General features: G+C 34.2%; 2 protein-coding genes across 4 annotated transcripts in view; one reads left to right on the forward strand and one right to left on the reverse strand.

Annotated features, from left to right (window-relative positions):
- Nucleotides 1-176: 176 nt before the first annotated feature.
- Nucleotides 177-11,496, reverse strand: LOC127881949 (COMM domain-containing protein 7-like). Its single transcript, XM_052430213.1, has 7 exons — nucleotides 11,331-11,496; nucleotides 5,530-5,583; nucleotides 5,084-5,186; nucleotides 4,281-4,337; nucleotides 3,463-3,591; nucleotides 1,880-1,978; nucleotides 177-602 (listed from the first exon to the last, which is right to left on the reverse strand). Exons 1-7 carry the CDS (start codon nucleotides 11,418-11,420, stop codon nucleotides 526-528), a joined length of 609 nt encoding a protein of 202 aa, XP_052286173.1. The 5' UTR covers nucleotides 11,421-11,496; the 3' UTR covers nucleotides 177-525.
- A 158-nt stretch (nucleotides 11,497-11,654) lies between these two features.
- Nucleotides 11,655-18,440, forward strand: part of LOC127881941 (ankyrin repeat and sterile alpha motif domain-containing protein 1B-like) — a 36,751-nt gene continuing 29,965 nt past the window's right edge. For 2 of the 3 annotated variants that reach the window (XR_008050341.1, XM_052430197.1), the window contains exons 1-4: nucleotides 11,655-11,857; nucleotides 14,291-14,453; nucleotides 14,666-14,732; nucleotides 15,789-15,864. Coding sequence is in view for 1 of the 3 variants with exons in the window: in XM_052430197.1 (XP_052286157.1) it covers nucleotides 11,792-11,857; nucleotides 14,291-14,453; nucleotides 14,666-14,732; nucleotides 15,789-15,864 (372 nt within the window). In the remaining 2 variants the exon portion in view is untranslated. Of the gene's footprint in view, nucleotides 11,858-12,454; nucleotides 12,555-14,290; nucleotides 14,454-14,665; nucleotides 14,733-15,788; nucleotides 15,865-18,440 lie in introns of those variants that run through there. The other variant, XR_008050342.1, reaches the window with a different exon arrangement.

Below are 18,440 nucleotides of genomic sequence, written 5' to 3' on the forward strand. Positions count from 1 at the left end.
ATGCCTGACAAATGATTTACATTGCAAGTTGACACGTTCTGCAGATTCGGTTAAAATATGTTGTGTCTTAATGACATGATATGACGAGCATTTATATAATTATTACAAAAATCACAGTATCTGTGTTCATAAGTATGTCCCTTCATAACCTGTGTGAACAAAGTAAAGCAAAAATATCAGAATAATGAGCAGACACTCATATTTATTAAGTTATATACACTTACAAGCATACAAACACAAACAAATTCATAATAATGAAATGGAAAAAAACCCACACAGTAACGATGATAATAATGAAGATACCACATCAGATGACGTATCGCTTTTAGTTGTGTCAGTGTGCTGTTTTTATGTAAAGATTTATTAAAAACCATGTTTGAAAATTGAAACTTTTCCCCAACATGTTATTTTCACCACATCTATGGCATCACTGATTGTCTGAAACTTAATTAAAAATACACGTACATTAATATTAATATAAAAATGTGTATTATCACAACTGTTGTCTATTTTTCGAGGGTGATGTTATGTGAGGTATTCTAAACTGGCCTTGGCTTTTTCCATCTCATGCAGGAATGAGTAAAACTGGGGTAACGTCAACTCTGAAACAACACAAAACATCAACAAATATGGATGAGCAAGGTTTTCATTGAAACCAGAATAAACAAGAGCTGTCAGAGGACAGCGCGCTCGACTAATCGAGTGCTTGACAGTATAACGTAAGCCATCATGGAGAGGGGGGGGGGGGGGGGGGGGGGGGGGAGGGTATAATGTGGGTGTGTGATCAGTTAATAGATGATCTTTAAAAAATAAGAAGAAAAAAATATTTTTTTTTGGGGGGGGGGGTTGGGGGGGGGGTATAATGTGGGTGTGTGATCATTTAATAGATGATCTTTAAAAAATAATAAACAAATATATTTTTTTTGTTGGGGGGGGGATGGGGTGGGGGGGTTCTGAGGGGGGGGGGGGGGGGGCGTGGGGGGATGGTTTGAGTGGAGTGCATTGTTGTGGTATGTCTGGTAAGTGTTGTTTTGTCAAACTTTAACATAGATTTATCAATAATATGCATTTTCTAAGTATAAAAGGGGCAATAATTCTGTCAAAATGCTTGATACAGTTGTCTGTTCTTATTTATAGATTGGGGTCATGATGATAAACAAGAATGCAAAATATGAAAGCAATACATAAAGGGACATTGAAAATAGTTGGGGTAGTACGCAAACTTTAACATTTGCTGCATATTCTAAGTGGAAAAGGGGCCATAATTATGATAAAATGCTTGATAGAGTTGTCTGCTCTTGTTTATAGGTTGGGGTCATGTTGGTAAACAAGTATGCAAAATATGAAAGCAATATGTCAAGGGAAAAAGGAAATATTTGGGGTAGTACAAAAACTTTAACATTTGCACCCTAACGCTAACGTAGACGCTAACGCAGACGCCGGGGTGAGTAGGATAGCTCCACTATATATATTTATATATAATAGTCGAGCTAAAAAGTCAGCACTATCATACAAATGACTAATAAAATATCTAAAATGTTAAGAACAAAATAATTCCCAAATCCAAGGAGCCATTTGGCAAATGTTTCAAGAATTTTTTAATAAAAGTCGTCAATATAAATATATTACAGAATGTTTTATTCTGCAACAAGTAGAGTCGTGTTTGTACCACTACCAGACAGGTCAATGAAATAACTTTGCTACACTTTTCTTAATGGCTACACACATAATCAATCACACTAACTTGTAAGATATTTTATTACTTCACATGATATTCATTTAATTTAACTTTACAGCCGAGGCATAACTAACAGTTGTGAGTAGAAGAATTAGTTTTCACACGGTCAAAACTAATAAAATGCCCCAATGTGTTATATACCCATGTAGGAGTTGGAGACCCCATTGCCGGTGTTGATGACTAGTTTCAGCTGAAGGAATGTGTTGCCCACCTTATCCAACTCACTGCTGGCTGCAGTCACTGGAACCAAACACAGTAACATTCAAAGCTAACCTGTGTATATTTTAAACAAAAAAATCTGTGTATAAATTCCACAAGTTATTAGTTTCATGTGACAAATTGTTAATTACTAATGTATGTAAATATATCAAAAAAGCTTTTGTTGTAAAAATATTATCCTTATTAATACTGTTCAATAAATTTCATTGCCCCATTGATAGAACTTGCATTCTCTTGACGATGATTGTTTTTATTTGTATTTATATTCTTAAATGACTATTATATATTCTGTATTTTTTTGTTGTTTTACCTATTTTTGTCACAGAAAATTGTGTATATTTAAGTATGAAGACGATGTACTATTGAAAAAGCCTGAATAAAAGTCTGTCTGTCTGTCTGTCTTTAACGTGGCTGCTGATACCTTCCAACTAACAGACATTGTATACGTCTTTTAAGACTTGGGTCAAATCTCAGTAATATCATGATTTATCATGCATAATTGATGTAAATTATCATAGATTGAGAGATAATTGCAACAAGATATTTCGCGGTTGGAGACATATGCCCCCCCCCCCCCCCACCAAAACCGGGCTTTGAACTAGTGACCCCAATTTCAATAGGGGTCATCAAATGTCCAAGTCCAATGCACATGTTAAGTATCAAGCCAATCGGTCGATTCATTGACCATCATTTATTGATCAGAAACAATTTTCCCACTTATTGTGACAGTGATCTTGACCTTTGACCTAGTGACCCCAATTTAAATAGGGGTCATCTACTGTCCAAGTCCAATTCACATGGGAAGTATCAAGCCAATCGGTCGATTCGTTGACAATTTATTGATCAGAAACGATTTTCACACTTATTGTGTCAATGACCTTGACCTTTGACCTAGTGACCCCAATTAAATTAGAGGTCATCTACTGTCCAAGGCCAATGCACATGTGAAGTATCAAGCCAATCGGGAAATTCGTTGATGAGTTATTGATCAGAAATGATTTTCACCCTTATTGTAACAGTGACCTTGACCTTTGACCAAGTGACCCAAATTTAATTAGGGGTCATCTATTTCGAAGGCCAATGCACATGTGAAGTATCAAGCCAATCGGTCAATTTGTTGATGAGTTATTGATCGGAAACAATTTTCACACATATAGTGACAGTGACCTTGATAGGGGTCATCTCGTTGACGAGTTATTGATCAGAAATAAATTGGTCTACTGATAGACCAACCGACATTCAGCAAAACAATATAAACCCTCTTCTTTGAAGGGGGACATAATTAATAAATGTAAAAAGCAGTCTTAGCACCAGTATTCCACATTAAGTATCTTGTTATGTTTCTAAAACATCATTCACTATTGACTTCAAAATTGTACTATTGATTTTGTGTTTTTAAATTGTATTTACAGTTCATATAAGAATATCTAAAGATATTTTTAAACATTGCTATGTACAGTTTGCCTGTCAATACAGCTCATATTACAGAAGATGGTAATACTTACCTCCAAATTTCCACTCCATGTCTAAAAGCTGGTTCACCATTAACGTCTGTCCCAGTGCACTTCGTGACAATGCCAGCTGGTTCGTCTTCCATTGCTCTCCAAAATAGTCTGCTTTTGCATCAGACAATCCTGGCAACAAATAGACTATTAGACAGTATCTTACAATGATTTTTGACAATATTAATCAAAGTTATATTTTTTCTTCTAGAGTATTATTTTGTCTATTCTGGTACAGTTGATCTTAAACTGTCTGACAATCCTTGAAAAAAAATTATTATGCCACATAACATTAATACAATTGTGTTTTCTTATTGAATTGATCATCACATGTACGTTTTTGTCTTTCTACCTTCAATTAAGCAAAGTTAGATTATCGAACTATAAATGTAACTTTTAGAGTGTTAACAAGGTTTTACTATAGCCATATAAGGAAAACCACCCCCTGACCGCCATGTTTTTCAATAAATCTAAACGATTTTCGAACTCATCCAAGATATTTTTAGGACAAATCTTTTGATCAAGTTTCATGAAAATCGGACAAAAAAATGTGGCCTCTAGAGAGTTAACAAGACATAAGTTGACAACTCACAACGAACAACATGCAAAAGGTGATCACAAAAGCTCACCATTTAGCACGTTATGCTCAGGTGAGCTAAAAATACATGAATTAAATTTCATTACGATGATTTAAATACCAGCATGAAACAATATGACATTACTCAGATCTCTGCTTAAACTATAACTTCATAAAGATCCTTCTTCTAAATGAGCCCACATATTGAATATATTTATGCTAACATATTAATTTCATTGTTTACCAAGATTGATAAGATCTTCTCTAATTTGTTCAGGAGTAAGGCTCTTTTTCAATGCATCTGAAACAAGAATTGAGCATAGATACAAAATAAGTCTACATGTCAGCAGTGTCATACAAAAAGGGGTCATATGTCATTTGTGGCTTGTGCTGCTCCAGCCCAGCCAGCTCAACACCAAAGTCTCATCAGCAGCTACCTTCTCTGTTAACTCTCTCAGTGCTCGAACCAAATTTTGAAGGCCTTTGCAAACAGTTTGGATCCAGATGAGAACTTGGCGTCTCATCAGGATCCAAACTGTTTGCTATTCTGATAGTATTCTTTGAAAAAAATTGAAGAAAATGCTAATTTTAGAAATTCAGCAGACAACATTTTAGCAGACGACAAATTTCCCAGCATGCAAAGAGTTAATGAGACCACAAAACCTTGACTTTATAGCAGACGGAGAAGCTCCTAACCAGACTGCGCAATTGCATGTTGCATAAGGCACCTTTTTACATGATGCCACTTATATAGTAATGAGTATTATTATTAACATGGATTAATATATACTTTTCCAAACTGCAAGTAAATCACTAGCATTATAAGTATGAAGACTGTAAATACTTAATTTCAATGAAAATACTATTTAAATGTTCTTCTCCAGTTTGTTCACTCAACACACACAACAACAACACAATTGCATTATAAAACAGACTTCAAATTCATATTTCACAAAATATTTCTTAGTGAAATCTATCGATACATTTAACTTAATTTTATATTTTCTTCATATGTAAATGTTTAATGTGTTAAGGGCAAAAACATACTGCTTGGAATGGACAAGAAACTTTTAAAGACATTTTTCAAGGCTCCAGCACTGACTCCATTTTCTGCTGCAAAATCTTCAAGCTGTGTCATTAACCTAAAAGACTGGAAAGAACAAAAAACTTGGATAATAATGACCTAAGAGACATAAACATTTTTATAAATAAATGGGTTCATAATACAGATTATTCTGATTATGTAAGCTAAAATTAAGGGAGGAACAATCCACTGTATATTTCATAGTTTTATCTAAATACCTAAGTACACAAGAAAGAGAATATTGACATACGCTTAGCATTTCATAAAGATTATACTATAAAACATATGATTAATGAATACTAGGCCAATATTGATTATAAGGTATTTGCACAATTTACAAGTCAAATCAAATAAAGAATAAGTATTATAAATAATTTAATTAAATACAGAGTACAACTTATTCCTTTACCTTTGATGGGTCTGTGAGAAATCCAAACACATACTGCACGAGATGGCCATACTGCTGCAAATATTTAAATATAAAGTGATAACTATGGGAAAACTTACACCAAATGTTTCCCAATATAACAAGATGTGTTTGTGAAACACAATGTCCCCCTATATGACGTTTGACCTTGAAGGATGACCTTGACCCTTCACCACTCAAAATGTGCAGCTCCATGAGAAACACATGCACTTTAAATATAAAATTGCTAGCTTCAATATTGCAGAAGTGACATTACATGAGCAATTTTGACCCATATATTTGACCTTGAAGGATGACCTTGACCTTTCACCACTCAAAATGTGCAGCTCCATGAGATACACATGCATGCCAAATATCAAGTTGCTATCTTCAATATTGCTTAAGTATTCCTAAAATAAGCGATTTGGGCCACATATATTTGACCTCTGACCTTGAAGGATGACCTTGACCTTAACCTTTCACCACTCAAAATGTGTAGCTCCATGAGATACACATGCATGCCAAATATCAAGTTGCTATCTTCAATATTGCAAAAGAACTCATAAAATGAGCCATTTTGTCCACATAATTTTGACCTCTGACCTTGAAGGATGACCTTGACCTTTCACCACTCAAAATGTGCAGCTCCATGAGATACACATGCATGCCAAATATCAAGTTGCTATCTTGAATCTTGAAATACTGCAAAAGTGTACATTAATTGAGCAATTTTGACCCATATATTTGACCTTTGACCTTGAAGGATGACCTTGACCTTTCACCACTCAAAATGTGCAGCTCCATGAGATACATATGCATGCCAAATATCAAGTTGCTATCTTCAATATTGCAAAAGTTATTGCAAATGTTAAAGTTGGTGCAAACCAACAGACCAACCAACAGACCAACCAACCAACAGACAGGGCAAAAACAATATGTCCCCCACTACTATAGTGGGGGACATAAAAAAAATGCAGCTCCATGAGATACACATGCATGCCAAATATCAAGGTGCTATCTTCAATATTGCAAAAGAACTCATAAAATGAGCGATTTTGTCCACATAATTTTGACCTCTGACCTTGAAGGATGACCTTGACCTTTCACCACTCAAAATGTGCAGCTCCATGAGATACACATGCATGCCAAATATCAAGTTGCTATCTTGAATATTGAAATACTGCAAAAGTGTACATTAAATGAGCAATTTTGACCCATATATTTGACCTTTGACCTTGACCTTTCACCACTCAAAATGTGCATCTCCATGAGATACATATGCATTCTAAATATCAAGTTGCTATCTTCAATATTGCAAAAGTTATTGCAAATGTTAAAGTTGGCGCAAACCAACAGACCAACCAACCAACCAACCAACAGACCAACCAACCAACAGACAGGGCAAAAACAATATGTCCCCCACTACTATAGTGGGGGACATAATTACTGGGTGTGCGGTAAAAATGCCAGAGGTAAAAATGCCATAGGTAAAAATGCCAGAGGTAAAAATGCCATAGGTAAAAATGCCATAGGTAAAAATGCCAGATGTAAAGTGGTTAAAATGTCATAGGTAAAAATGCCAGATGTTATACAGTTATACAGAGTTTTGAGCAATATATTTTAAGGATATTGAGTATTGTACCATTTTCTTTGATGAATCGGTCATTAAAGACAAAGTGTTAAATTCGTTGTAAAAGCTATTGGATTTTTATCTATGTAATGATATCTTTGGATTTAAAACTAAGAGCCGATAATATTTTTGAAGTAAATTTTCTTCCCACAACTAAAATTTTGTACATAATATCTAACTGCATTTTTTTTTATATCAAATGCGGATTTTAAAAATTCACTTAATTTTGTTAAAACAGAAAGAGCTTTTTCTTACATCGGTTCTTACATCAGTTAACCCCTCTTACATCAAACATTCTCGCAAAAGTCATATATTTATACAAAATGCATGAATATTTTGTTGGTGTTATTTTGATGCATGTGTATTGTGTATTTATTATTATTATTATTGTTTGACGTTTAGCGGTATATGCTTATGTCGCAAATAAATTCGCTGTTCTGTTAACTTATTGTAATTTATTGTGATCCAATCAAAGTCAGGGGAAGTCTACACTGTGTATTAGCAACATGCTGTGCTGATCCCTATCTTATTAGCTCAATACACAGGCACCTGGCTACTGTACTGGAAAAATTGGATTTATCATGTGATGTGGATATCAGTTAATAAATGTTGATACATGTCTATTTATTCTAACCATAGCATACGCAATTGCATAATTGAGAACTAATATTATCACTTTTAATTGAGTTTTCAGTAATCTGTTCTTGACATAGAGGCAGCCTAATTAAAGACAACGCAAAGTGTGAAAGTGGAGATTAAGAAATAAAACACATTTGAGACATAGATAAAATGCAAATCTGACACATATGAAACTTTAATTTCTTCAAAAAATAAGCACAAAGTCACATATAAATAAGACACATTTAAGACACAGAAACAATATAAATAAGAAACGTTTGAATATTTCATTTCTTCAAAAAGCATGTGAATCTTAAGTAATACATTTATTACTGACACATTATTCTCAAAGTCGACAGACAACATATAAAGTACAAATAGGGAAACACAATGAACTAGGATCCATTATCGCATGACACCGGTTGTAATGCAAGTAGTTATTCTATCTTGCATTAGTTGCAATTATTATAATCATTTAAACTTAGAATCAAATACCGGTACAATTCATTAATATTCGTTATTTCTGCCAATTGAAATCAGTTTTGTTATTCATACTATTTTTCTTTAAATCATAAGTATGAAGTCACATATAAATAAGACACATTTAAGACACAGAAACAATATAAATAAGACACATTTGAATATTTCATTTCTTCAAAAAGCATGTGAATCTTTAGTACCCGGTAATACATTTATTACTGACACATTATTCTCAAAGTCAACAGACAACATATTAAGTTCAAAGAGGGAAACACAATGAACTAAGATCCATTATCGCATGACACCGGTTGTACAACAAGTAGTAATTTGTTACCCAAACCTAATGCTGTGTCCGATGGCACGAAGGAAGTTCCCAAGCTCCCTATCACCGGTTTGGTATTTCACACACAAACTCTTCAATCTCTGTTGGAGCTGTCCATACATTCTTTTTTTCTTTCTGGGCTGGAAATTGCCTATTTCATGTTGGGCAATCACTGTTGCAGCGACACGCTCTTCCAGTTTGATGTACTTTATCAACTTTCAGATGTGTGGATGGTGGTGTCCTACTAGATGAGTGAACCGGTTGTTCCACCCTTCACACTGGTTGTTTGTCTTCTGTGTGTCGTTCATAATGGCATCAAACACGTTCCAATCACACGGCGGGAATCTTGGAGGAGTGGGGCGGAGAATATTGTTGCCATTTCTCAAAACATTTCTGAATCTGCCATTCACGTATGTGGCGTCAAAGTAATCCAGAATGTCCTCTCCCTCTGGCATGCACACAGTTCTCAGGTACACAAGCCCTGCCGGAACGTCTGCGACCAGTAAAAATGCTAACCCGTCAAGCATTCCACAGAAGTGCCTGAACTCATCGTTGGTCTTGTACACATCAACCATGCCAAGCTCCTGTATCTTAAGCCATGTGGCTTGAGACAAGTCCTTGTATAGCAAGATGTTCACCAAACACTGCGCGAAGGGATTGAGGAAGACAAATTTCGAAGTCCACAATAACACTAACAGGGTCTGGCTGGTAGCCCAATTCTGTACATGTGTCAACAATGGCTTGAAATAATACCTCATACGTTGTTTTTCGCTTGTCTGGCAGCAAGGCAAACACAGCAGGTACAGTTACGTTGCCAACAGGAACTTGGATGACAAATAACTGATGGAAGTGTGCAGGCGCCATGGCGAAATTTCCATCCATCAACCATTGGTTTGATTCGGCTAGTTTTTTCAGCATTTGATGTGTGGCTATACATAGGATCCTAGACTCACTGCCCTGTCCACTGTCAAAGAACAGGAATGGATCACCTTGGCAGTTTTGTTCCCACTTTCCTTGTATGATTATTTCTCTGCAATTATCAGTTACTTTGGGGAATTCTTGTGCTCGCTGGTTTCTAATTGTTCTTTTGCAGATATCCGCGGATTGAAGTGATGCAAGCGTTTCCTCGTCGACATCTACAAGACTGGAGGTATAGACAACGCCTGGTTTGTCATGGCCCTGCTTTTATATATTTTCCTTTAATGACCGATTCATCAAAGAAACCAAAAATCCCAACATATAAACAGAATGAATAAAGCACAAAACAACAAAATGACAGTCTTAATTTATAAGTGAGACAAGAAGAACAAGTTCAATTAAAAAAATGTTCCCGTACAATACTCCTTTAAAATATATTGCTCAAAACTCTGTATAACTGTATAACATCTGGCATTTTTACCTATGGCATTTTTACCTATGGCATTTTTACCACTTTACATCTGGCATTTTTACCTATGGCATTTTTACCTCTGGCATGTTGACCTCTGGCATTTTTACCTACATTCAATTACTGTACAAAACTAGCAACTTAACTGTACGCTTCAGTCTAGCATTCATTTCACTGTACATTTTTCTTGTTTTTTAAATAAATACAACAAACTTACCCGGTATCTATCAAAGCATACATTTGGTGACTGCCTTGATCCTTTAACTTTCATACAATACTTTGATTGATAACAATTAATGCATTTTTAGGGGAACATTGGTTTAAAACTCATGCAATCATGGATTTAAATAAAGCCGTATAACAGGTTTCTGATGTCAATATAAAGCACTTATTAGAATACAAGCACAAAATTGGAAATAACAATTGTCTTAAATGTAGGTTTTTTTCAAAGTTCCAAACATTTGGATACCAAATAACCAGCTTTTAGAGATTGTTTAACAGCTTAAGTGTAAGAGTCTTGCATAAGATATGTATTGGGTATTAAAATACCGCAAGATGTGTACTGATTTTAGAAGTATATGTATCTAAACATTTTATTAATATGTTTTTACTGAATTAGGGTTAAAAGAGCACATGATTAAATATCTAATATGCTTTATATTTTATTTAACTGATAACGTATGCTTTCAAACAAACTATTCTGTAAAACACCTGTGCTGATGTGTGCATGCGTTTATAGTACGTTAAAAATGTAAAACCTAAAATAGGACAAACTATGTTCGTTGTCATGCCCACAAAAGGCTTATAAAAAGCATTGGTCTGTCTATCTAAACCATTGTATGTCCCTCTCTTGTCTTCAGAAAAACTGTTTAAAGGTTCTGAACTCCTTAAATTAATCTTCCAATTGCAAGAAGAAAAAAAATTGTCACAGATACATTATAATTAGATACATCATTTAACTGTTTAACAATTTAATTGCATAGCTTTATCTTCTGGAAGATGTTGTAGCTGTCACACACATATAGAAAGAAATCCATGTGTATTGAAGTTACTTACAAATGTATACATTTCTAATGGTTTAGTGTACTGTTAGTTGACTCCGGGTTGCGGTAAATATGATAATATGTGGCTAAATAGGTACTCATAAAAGCTCAAAGCATTCAATAACAACAAACTGTACTGTATATATTAATGGGACTGTTATATAATTATCATGTTATGCTATTTTAATATAATAGTTCAACTGTCACTGTCAGTTGTAGTGGAACTGATGAGATGTAAAATAATTAACTTAGCGCGTCATGACATCATTTGAAGCCAGCATTTTTGCTTCCTTTAATATAAAACAACACTTTCTGAATGCTCACCTCATCCTGAAACTTATTCAATGTCTGGATATCACTGAAAACAGAATCAGGGGGAGTTTCCTTCATGTAATGAAATAACTTAGCAGACATGATGATGACGTCATTAATGAAATGGAAATCCTCATTCTATTTATAGAAAGGGTTATACTATGAACTAATATTGAAATACGGCATTTTTCTTTAAAAAAATCTTATATACATAAATTTATTGTATAATCATAAAGGAAATAAAGAAATTATGCGTTTATCAATATCACGAGAAGAAAATTAAAGAGTATGCTATTAAATTCGCAAGTGTGAATATTACAACACCAAAGTTCTTTCGACACTGTAAACAGGAAGTAAAATTTTGTTTGTGTGATTTAGCTTCTGCTACAATTTCTGAATTGTGTGTGTTGCATTTTTGTAAAATTACATTTTTTCTCACTGTCATCTGATACGTTATATCAGGAAGCATTGTGATGGGACCCATTAAAGACGCGGACTTAATAAAATGCGTTCGTGATAACAACAGAACAAAATTTCTGGTGAGTGTTGGTCCATATAATTATAAACGTACTCCCAGAGCCTTTGAAAGTTTGATAATTTTTTCTATGGCGACTGTGGGAGTACATATGAGCCCCTTCTTGAACACAATCGCAGTTTTGCACATATATTTTGTGTGCATCACTTAACAGACGTTGTTGCTTACCAATAAAGGAAAGCAATGAATAAACTTCAAAAACACATTATTCAATTTACCTGAATGGCAACCTACAGACGTTAAGATTTGCATGCTACCTATAAGACATGACGATATTTCAACACACTCTTCTTGCTGACATTTTCATTTTGAAATTTCGCGCAGTGTAAATATTTGACGACTGTTCAACATCATTATCGACTTGGTTACAAAAATATCACGATGTGCAAAATATTGGTGTACTGCCACCTAATCTAAAGTGACACATTCTGTCAGCAACATTACAACAGTTGTCATTATGGTGGAAAGAGCGTGTGAAAGATTAACAAAGTAATTAAAAAGACATTCTTTCTTGCTTTAATGGTACCATTTGCATGAGTTTGTGCTTTAGACAGGTAAATGTTGATAAGTTTTTGCAGTTTCAGTGTTCCTTTGCATTTTCAGTGGGGATAAAATTCTGCACCTTTATACAATAGACGGCGAATTGACACTCTCAGCAACCCTTTAGGTTATAAAGCTGAGAGTTGAATTATTGAAACTAGGTGAGTGTTAATTGTTCGATTCACTGAATTCATGTTTGACACTACGAAGGATTTATTATGATGCTGATATGAATCAACAGTGTGATTCAAACAGTCAATAGTTCTTTTGCTGCGCATGACAGTTAAGAAAGAAAAATATTTATATTACGCACTATATTTATGCCACTGCAAAAACTTAAACATTCTGTGTACTCATTTCGGTTGTGCTAGGGTCCGTTGCGGCAGTTTCTATATTGTATTGTGCACATGACATGATGAGGAGGAGGATGATGATGAGGAGGAGGAGGAGGAGGAAGAGGATGATGATGATGATGATGATGATGATGATGATGATGATTATTATTATTATTATTATTTTTATTAATAGTATGAAGACTTCAACTGAATGCAATCTTTATCGTGTTTATATTTTGTTTTCCTGATCACTTTTAATACAAAATAAGTGAAAAGACAACACAAATAAACAACAACAGAGATATCAAAACAATTATGTCAGATGAAGACCAGATGTGTCCAAATTAAATTCCTGTTTTTGTTTTTTTCATTAAAGTTTGGGGTTTAATAATTTAAATGTTTCTTTGTGGTTAAAATTGGTTACCTGATTTTTAATACCTGATTGTTAAACAAAAACCTGTTTGTCATACATTTGTTGAGCCTAAAAAGTATTACATGTGACTTTGTCCTTTAAAAAAAATATGTATATGTGTACAATGTTTTACCAACAAGCTGTTGTTAACCTATTGGAGTGTGTTTGAAGGGTGTATGTGTTCAAGGTGCAGGATCAACAGGGTTCTCAGAGGTTTGTACACAGGCTGGACAGAATATAAACACACCGTTAAGTAATTCATTTTTGCAAATATCGCAATTTATTGAAATACATTATCTATAATCCTTAGTGCATATAAGACAGTTTTTCTTGCATATTTAGCTGATATCTTAAGATTTAAGAATATCCTTGAATACGTCTGAAATCGGTGACAAAATTTTACGTTTCGTGCAGAATGACTGTGTACATGAATGCTGTACACATACAAAATTTTGGCCAAAAACACAGGCTTATTAAATAAAGTAATTATGATGTATCACATTGCCATTAGCAGCATAAAAACAGCCTTTAATGCACTAGTTAAAATTGTTAAGAAAAATTGTTTTACATTGTATAAAGTTATTTGATCCTGCACCTAGGTATTAAGAGTTGATAAAGTCTTTCACCGTGTATGAGGCTGAATTATACGAGGACGGGAGTGGGTTGCAACACTAATTTGCTTGCTAGACTCATAAATGTGAAACAAATTTTGGAATAATGCAAATTCCAGCCATTTAATGTTTCTGAAAAATTTCCAAATTTTGTATGGTCTTTAATGTTGGGGGATGGGGGCGTCCAGAATATACAGAGGTATTGTGACCATCAACCAAACTCATAGGCTTCAGAAACCAGGTTTTAAACCCGATTGCTTAGGTAAGAAGCATGTGAAGGAACCACTGAGCTAACTGCACAGCCTTTGTGTTTGAAAAGTGTACCAATATTCTTTATAAAGTATGAGGTAAGGCAAAGTACATGTACTAGTACTCATAGCTCTCCCTTTAATTAAAAACCTCCTAGTACAGTTATATCTATGTTCAAGTGTACAGGTACATTCTATATAAAAATAATAAAGCTATGTAGTTTGATATTTTAACAATGGCATTTGTGAAAATATCAGAAAACTGATTGACTATTGCTGTCTTGTTCACAGAAATATGTTGCTGAGAAAGCACTCGGCTCTGTTTCCAAGTCTGGTGTCAAAGAGGACCCAAGTGTGCCGGGAGGACGGATACGGCTGAAGCTTAACCATATGAATGTCAACTGTCATGAGCCATCCACAGGCTACACACTAATGATAATTGCTGTCCTCAATGGTAGAAATCACAATTTTATTTTATTAATAATCTTGTTAAAACTGTTTTTTTAAACAGTGTGTTATGATTAAATATATGGTATTGTATCTTGAGTATTTTGCATCTCGTTTCTAAATATGCGGATAATGAAATGTCTTCATAATATAGTAACATTGTAAAACTAGCATATATAATTGAAAGTTATATTGTATGTTTAATGCTTTATATTGCAGGTAACAAGGATTTGGTGGAAGATTTAATTTTCCATTCAGCGAGTGTTGATTCGCAAGATGGGAAAGGGTAAGGTCATAAAGGTGGACTTATATTGCATAAAATAAAACAAAATTATTGAGAGACAGCACTTTTTAGGGTCTGAACTTTATTTTGTTAAACTTTCATTTAAAGCTCATTGACTAAGTTTTTTGTAAGCAACAAATTCCTTAGACAACAATACTGATTGTTTGTATTGAAGTGAACATAGTCACTCTTTTTCTGAAAATCTTTGCTACAGCTTTTGTATTTTAGAACCATAGGTGTTATAAATTTAACCTTATAAACAAACAAATACCAATAATATGCACTGAAATTTTTAACATCCATAGGATATTTTGAAAAATTGCAAACTTTATACAGTATTTATAAATTGCTATATTTGAAACATTACATGCAGTCAAATATACCAATTTTTCCTCTAAATATGATATAATTTGAAATAGTAAATAAAAAATTGTTTAACACATTCACCCTTCAATATAAAATCCCAAAATGAATAAATGGATTGTTAAAACTTATTTTATTAGGGTGATAAGCTTTGTTCACAGCATGTATCGTTACGGTACATAATTTTATGCTATGTTCATGTTTACAAGAAGGAAATAATGCATGATAATTATACAATTCTAACACCAGTAATGATATTGTAAAGTGTAACCTCAATGATATTTTGCAAAGGCAGCTGACAAATATGGTTTTTCAACAGTTGCAAATAAAACATGATTAAGTACATTGGAGTGTGATATGTTGCAAAATGTACCGGTACAGTAAATATGACTTTTAGTGAGATAAGAATCCTAACTTCTTACCGAAATACAAGAATTGAGCATTTCAAAAGATTGCCTGAATTCCTAAATAGAAATAAAGCCAGCAGTTTTGCTTGACTTTTCTGGACAATGACAAAAATGTTTTCCATAATTGGAGTGGACAGACTAATGTGTAAAACAATGTATGTGTGTATTGTCAAATTTCTCACATATATTTTCATTCGTCATCTTGAAATCATATTCTATAAAATCGGTTCAGTGTACTTACAAATGAATATTTCTGGAAGTTAATTGTGACGGAATTGTTTTTTCCCAGGAATACTGCTCTGCATATGGCTGTGTTTGGTGCAAAAATGGAAATTGTGGACCTTTTGTTACACAACAGGGCCAAGGTATATACTGGTATATGAATATATATTGTTTTAAAGTGGAAAACATAACAGATAATTAAACACTATTTTAAATGTAAATAACATCTTAATGAAATGGAAGGTTCTTTTCCATTTGTGCTAATTATTTTTAAATTGTATATGGCAATAAGGAAGACTTGGCGGCAATAAGGAAGACTTAGTGTAGTAAGGTTTCAGAGAATGCTTGTTTACTTGAAGTGTGTGGAAATTGCTAGATTTATGAGAAATCATTGAAAAAATGCCATTCAAGTATTAGGCCTGACTGTAACTTAACCAACCAGTATTTCCATACATAAAAATATGTGATTTTTATTCCCTTGAAGTGGGGCAAATAGGAACAACTGTTTGAATTACTAGTATTCTTCCTCGAAGCCAGGTCAGGTGCATGTGGCAAATGATATGCTCCTTTGTAACCCATTTATGCCTAGTGGACTCTCCCATCCTTCTAAATTGGATCAATTTATTTCCAAAATTAGGGATGTCTAGTAAATTTATTTTTATCTTTAGAATATTTCTTACAGATATTCCTTTAAGCAAACAGCGCAGACCCTGATGAGACACCGCATCATGCAGCGTCTCATCTGTGTCTACACTGTTTTCCAAGGCCTTTTTAGACGCTAGGCATAAATGGGTTAAAGGTTTACAGTCACAATTCAATGTGCAAAAGAATAAAATTGTATATATTTTTTGCTTCAAAAACTTTTTTTCCCGTTTTTTTACCTTAAAAAAGTAAATGCGCGTTATACATAAATGCGCGTTATACACAACGTTTTACGGTATGTGCTCTGTAACTCATTAATAAATTGATGACTTTAACATCGCTTTGAAATATTCTGCTCTATAATTAGACATTGTGCCTGGTCTAAAGGTCCTTAATAAAAGTAAATTTAATTAAATTATTGTTGTTTTTTTAGCTCACCTGAGCACAACGTGCTCATGGTGAGCTTTTGTGATCGCATTTTGTCTGTCATCCGTTGTCCGTAGTGTGTAGTGCGCCGTCAACATTTGCCTTGTTAACTCTCTAGTCTAGAGGCCACATTTATTTTCCAATCTTCATGAAATTTGGTCAGAAGATTGGTCCCAATGATATCTTGGATGAGTTCCAAAATGGTTACGTTTGCTTGAAAAACATGGCTGCCAAGGGGCGGGGCATTTTTCTTTATATGGCTATATATGGCTATAGTAAATCTTGTCAACACTCTAGAGGCCACATTTATCCTAATAATATCTTGGATGAGTTCGAAAATGATGCTGGTTTGTTGAAAAACATGGCCCCAGGGGGCGGGGCATTTTTCCTTATATGACTATAGTAAAACCTTGTTAACACTCTAGAGGTCACATTTATTTTCTGATCTTCATGAAACTTGGTCAGAAGATTTGTCCCAATAATATCTTGGATGAGTTCAAAAATGGTAACCTTTGCTTGAAAAACAAGGCTGCCAAGGGGCGGGGCATTTTTCCTTATATGGCTTTATATGGCTATGGTAAAATCTTGTTAACACTCTAGAAGCCACATTTATTGTTCAATTTGAATGAAACTTGGTCAGCAGATTCATCCCAATAATATCTTGGAAGAGTTCGAAAATGATGCCTGTTGGTTGAAAAACATGGCCGCAAGGGGGCGGGGCATTTTTCCTCATATGGCTATAGTAAAACCTTGTTAACACTCTAGAGGCCACATTAATTTTCCGATCTTCATGAAACCTGGTCAGAAAATTTGTCCCAATGATATCTTGGATGAGTTCGATAATGGTTTTGGTTTCTTTTAAAACATGGCCACCAGGAGGCGGGGCGTTTTTCCTTATAAGGCTATATATGGCTTTTGTAAAACCTTGTTAACACTCTAGAGGCCACATTTATTGTCCAATCTTCATAAAATATGGTCAGAAGATTTGTCTTATTGATATCTTGGATGAGTTCGAAAATGGTTATGTTTGCTTGAAAAACATGGCTGCCAAGGGGTGGGGCTTTTTTCCTTATATGGCTATATATGGCTATAGTAAAATCTTGTTAACACTCAAGAGGCCACATTTACTGCCCAATCTTCAAGAAACTTGGTCAGAAGATTCATCCCAAAAATATCTTGGAAGAGTTAAAAAATGATGCCGGTTGGTTGAAAAACATGGCTGCCAGGGGACGGGGCATTTTCCTTATATGTCTATAGTAAAACCTTGTTAACACTCTAGAGGCCACATTTATTTTCCAATCTTCATGAAACTTGGTCAGAAGATTTGTCCCAATAATATCTTGTTATCTCAGGTGAGCTACTTTGTGCCTTTCAGGCCCTCTTGTTTAAGGTTACAGTCACAATTCAATGTGCAAAAGAATGAAATTGTATATGTGCTCTGTTACTTACTCATTAATACATTGATGACTTTATCATCACTTTAAAATATTCTGCTCCATAATTAGACATTGTGCCTGGTCTAAAGGTCCTAAATAAAAGTAAATTTAATTAAATTATTATTTTTTTTAAATAATTTTCGGTAATTATGAAAAATATACAGGAGGGAATATAAGAAGGGAATAAATCGGTAAATAAATACTATTTTAGCATT

This window comes from Dreissena polymorpha, chromosome 5 (assembly GCF_020536995.1).
Source record: "Dreissena polymorpha isolate Duluth1 chromosome 5, UMN_Dpol_1.0, whole genome shotgun sequence".
In the NCBI taxonomy this organism is placed as follows: domain Eukaryota; kingdom Metazoa; phylum Mollusca; class Bivalvia; order Myida; family Dreissenidae; genus Dreissena; species Dreissena polymorpha.

Excerpts from the sequence above, each read along its gene's own strand:
- LOC127881949 (XM_052430213.1), bottom strand. The coding sequence starts at position 11,420 with ATGTCTGCTAAGTTATTTCATTACATGAAGGAAACTCCCCCTGATTCT. Across the intron at positions 3,592-4,280 it reads AGAAGATCTTATCAATCTTG|GATTGTCTGATGCAAAAGCA; the intron begins GTAAACAATGAA and ends ATTTGTTGCCAG. Across the intron at positions 603-1,879 it reads GGTCTCCAACTCCTACATGG|AGTTGACGTTACCCCAGTTT; the intron begins GTATATAACACA and ends GTGTTGTTTCAG.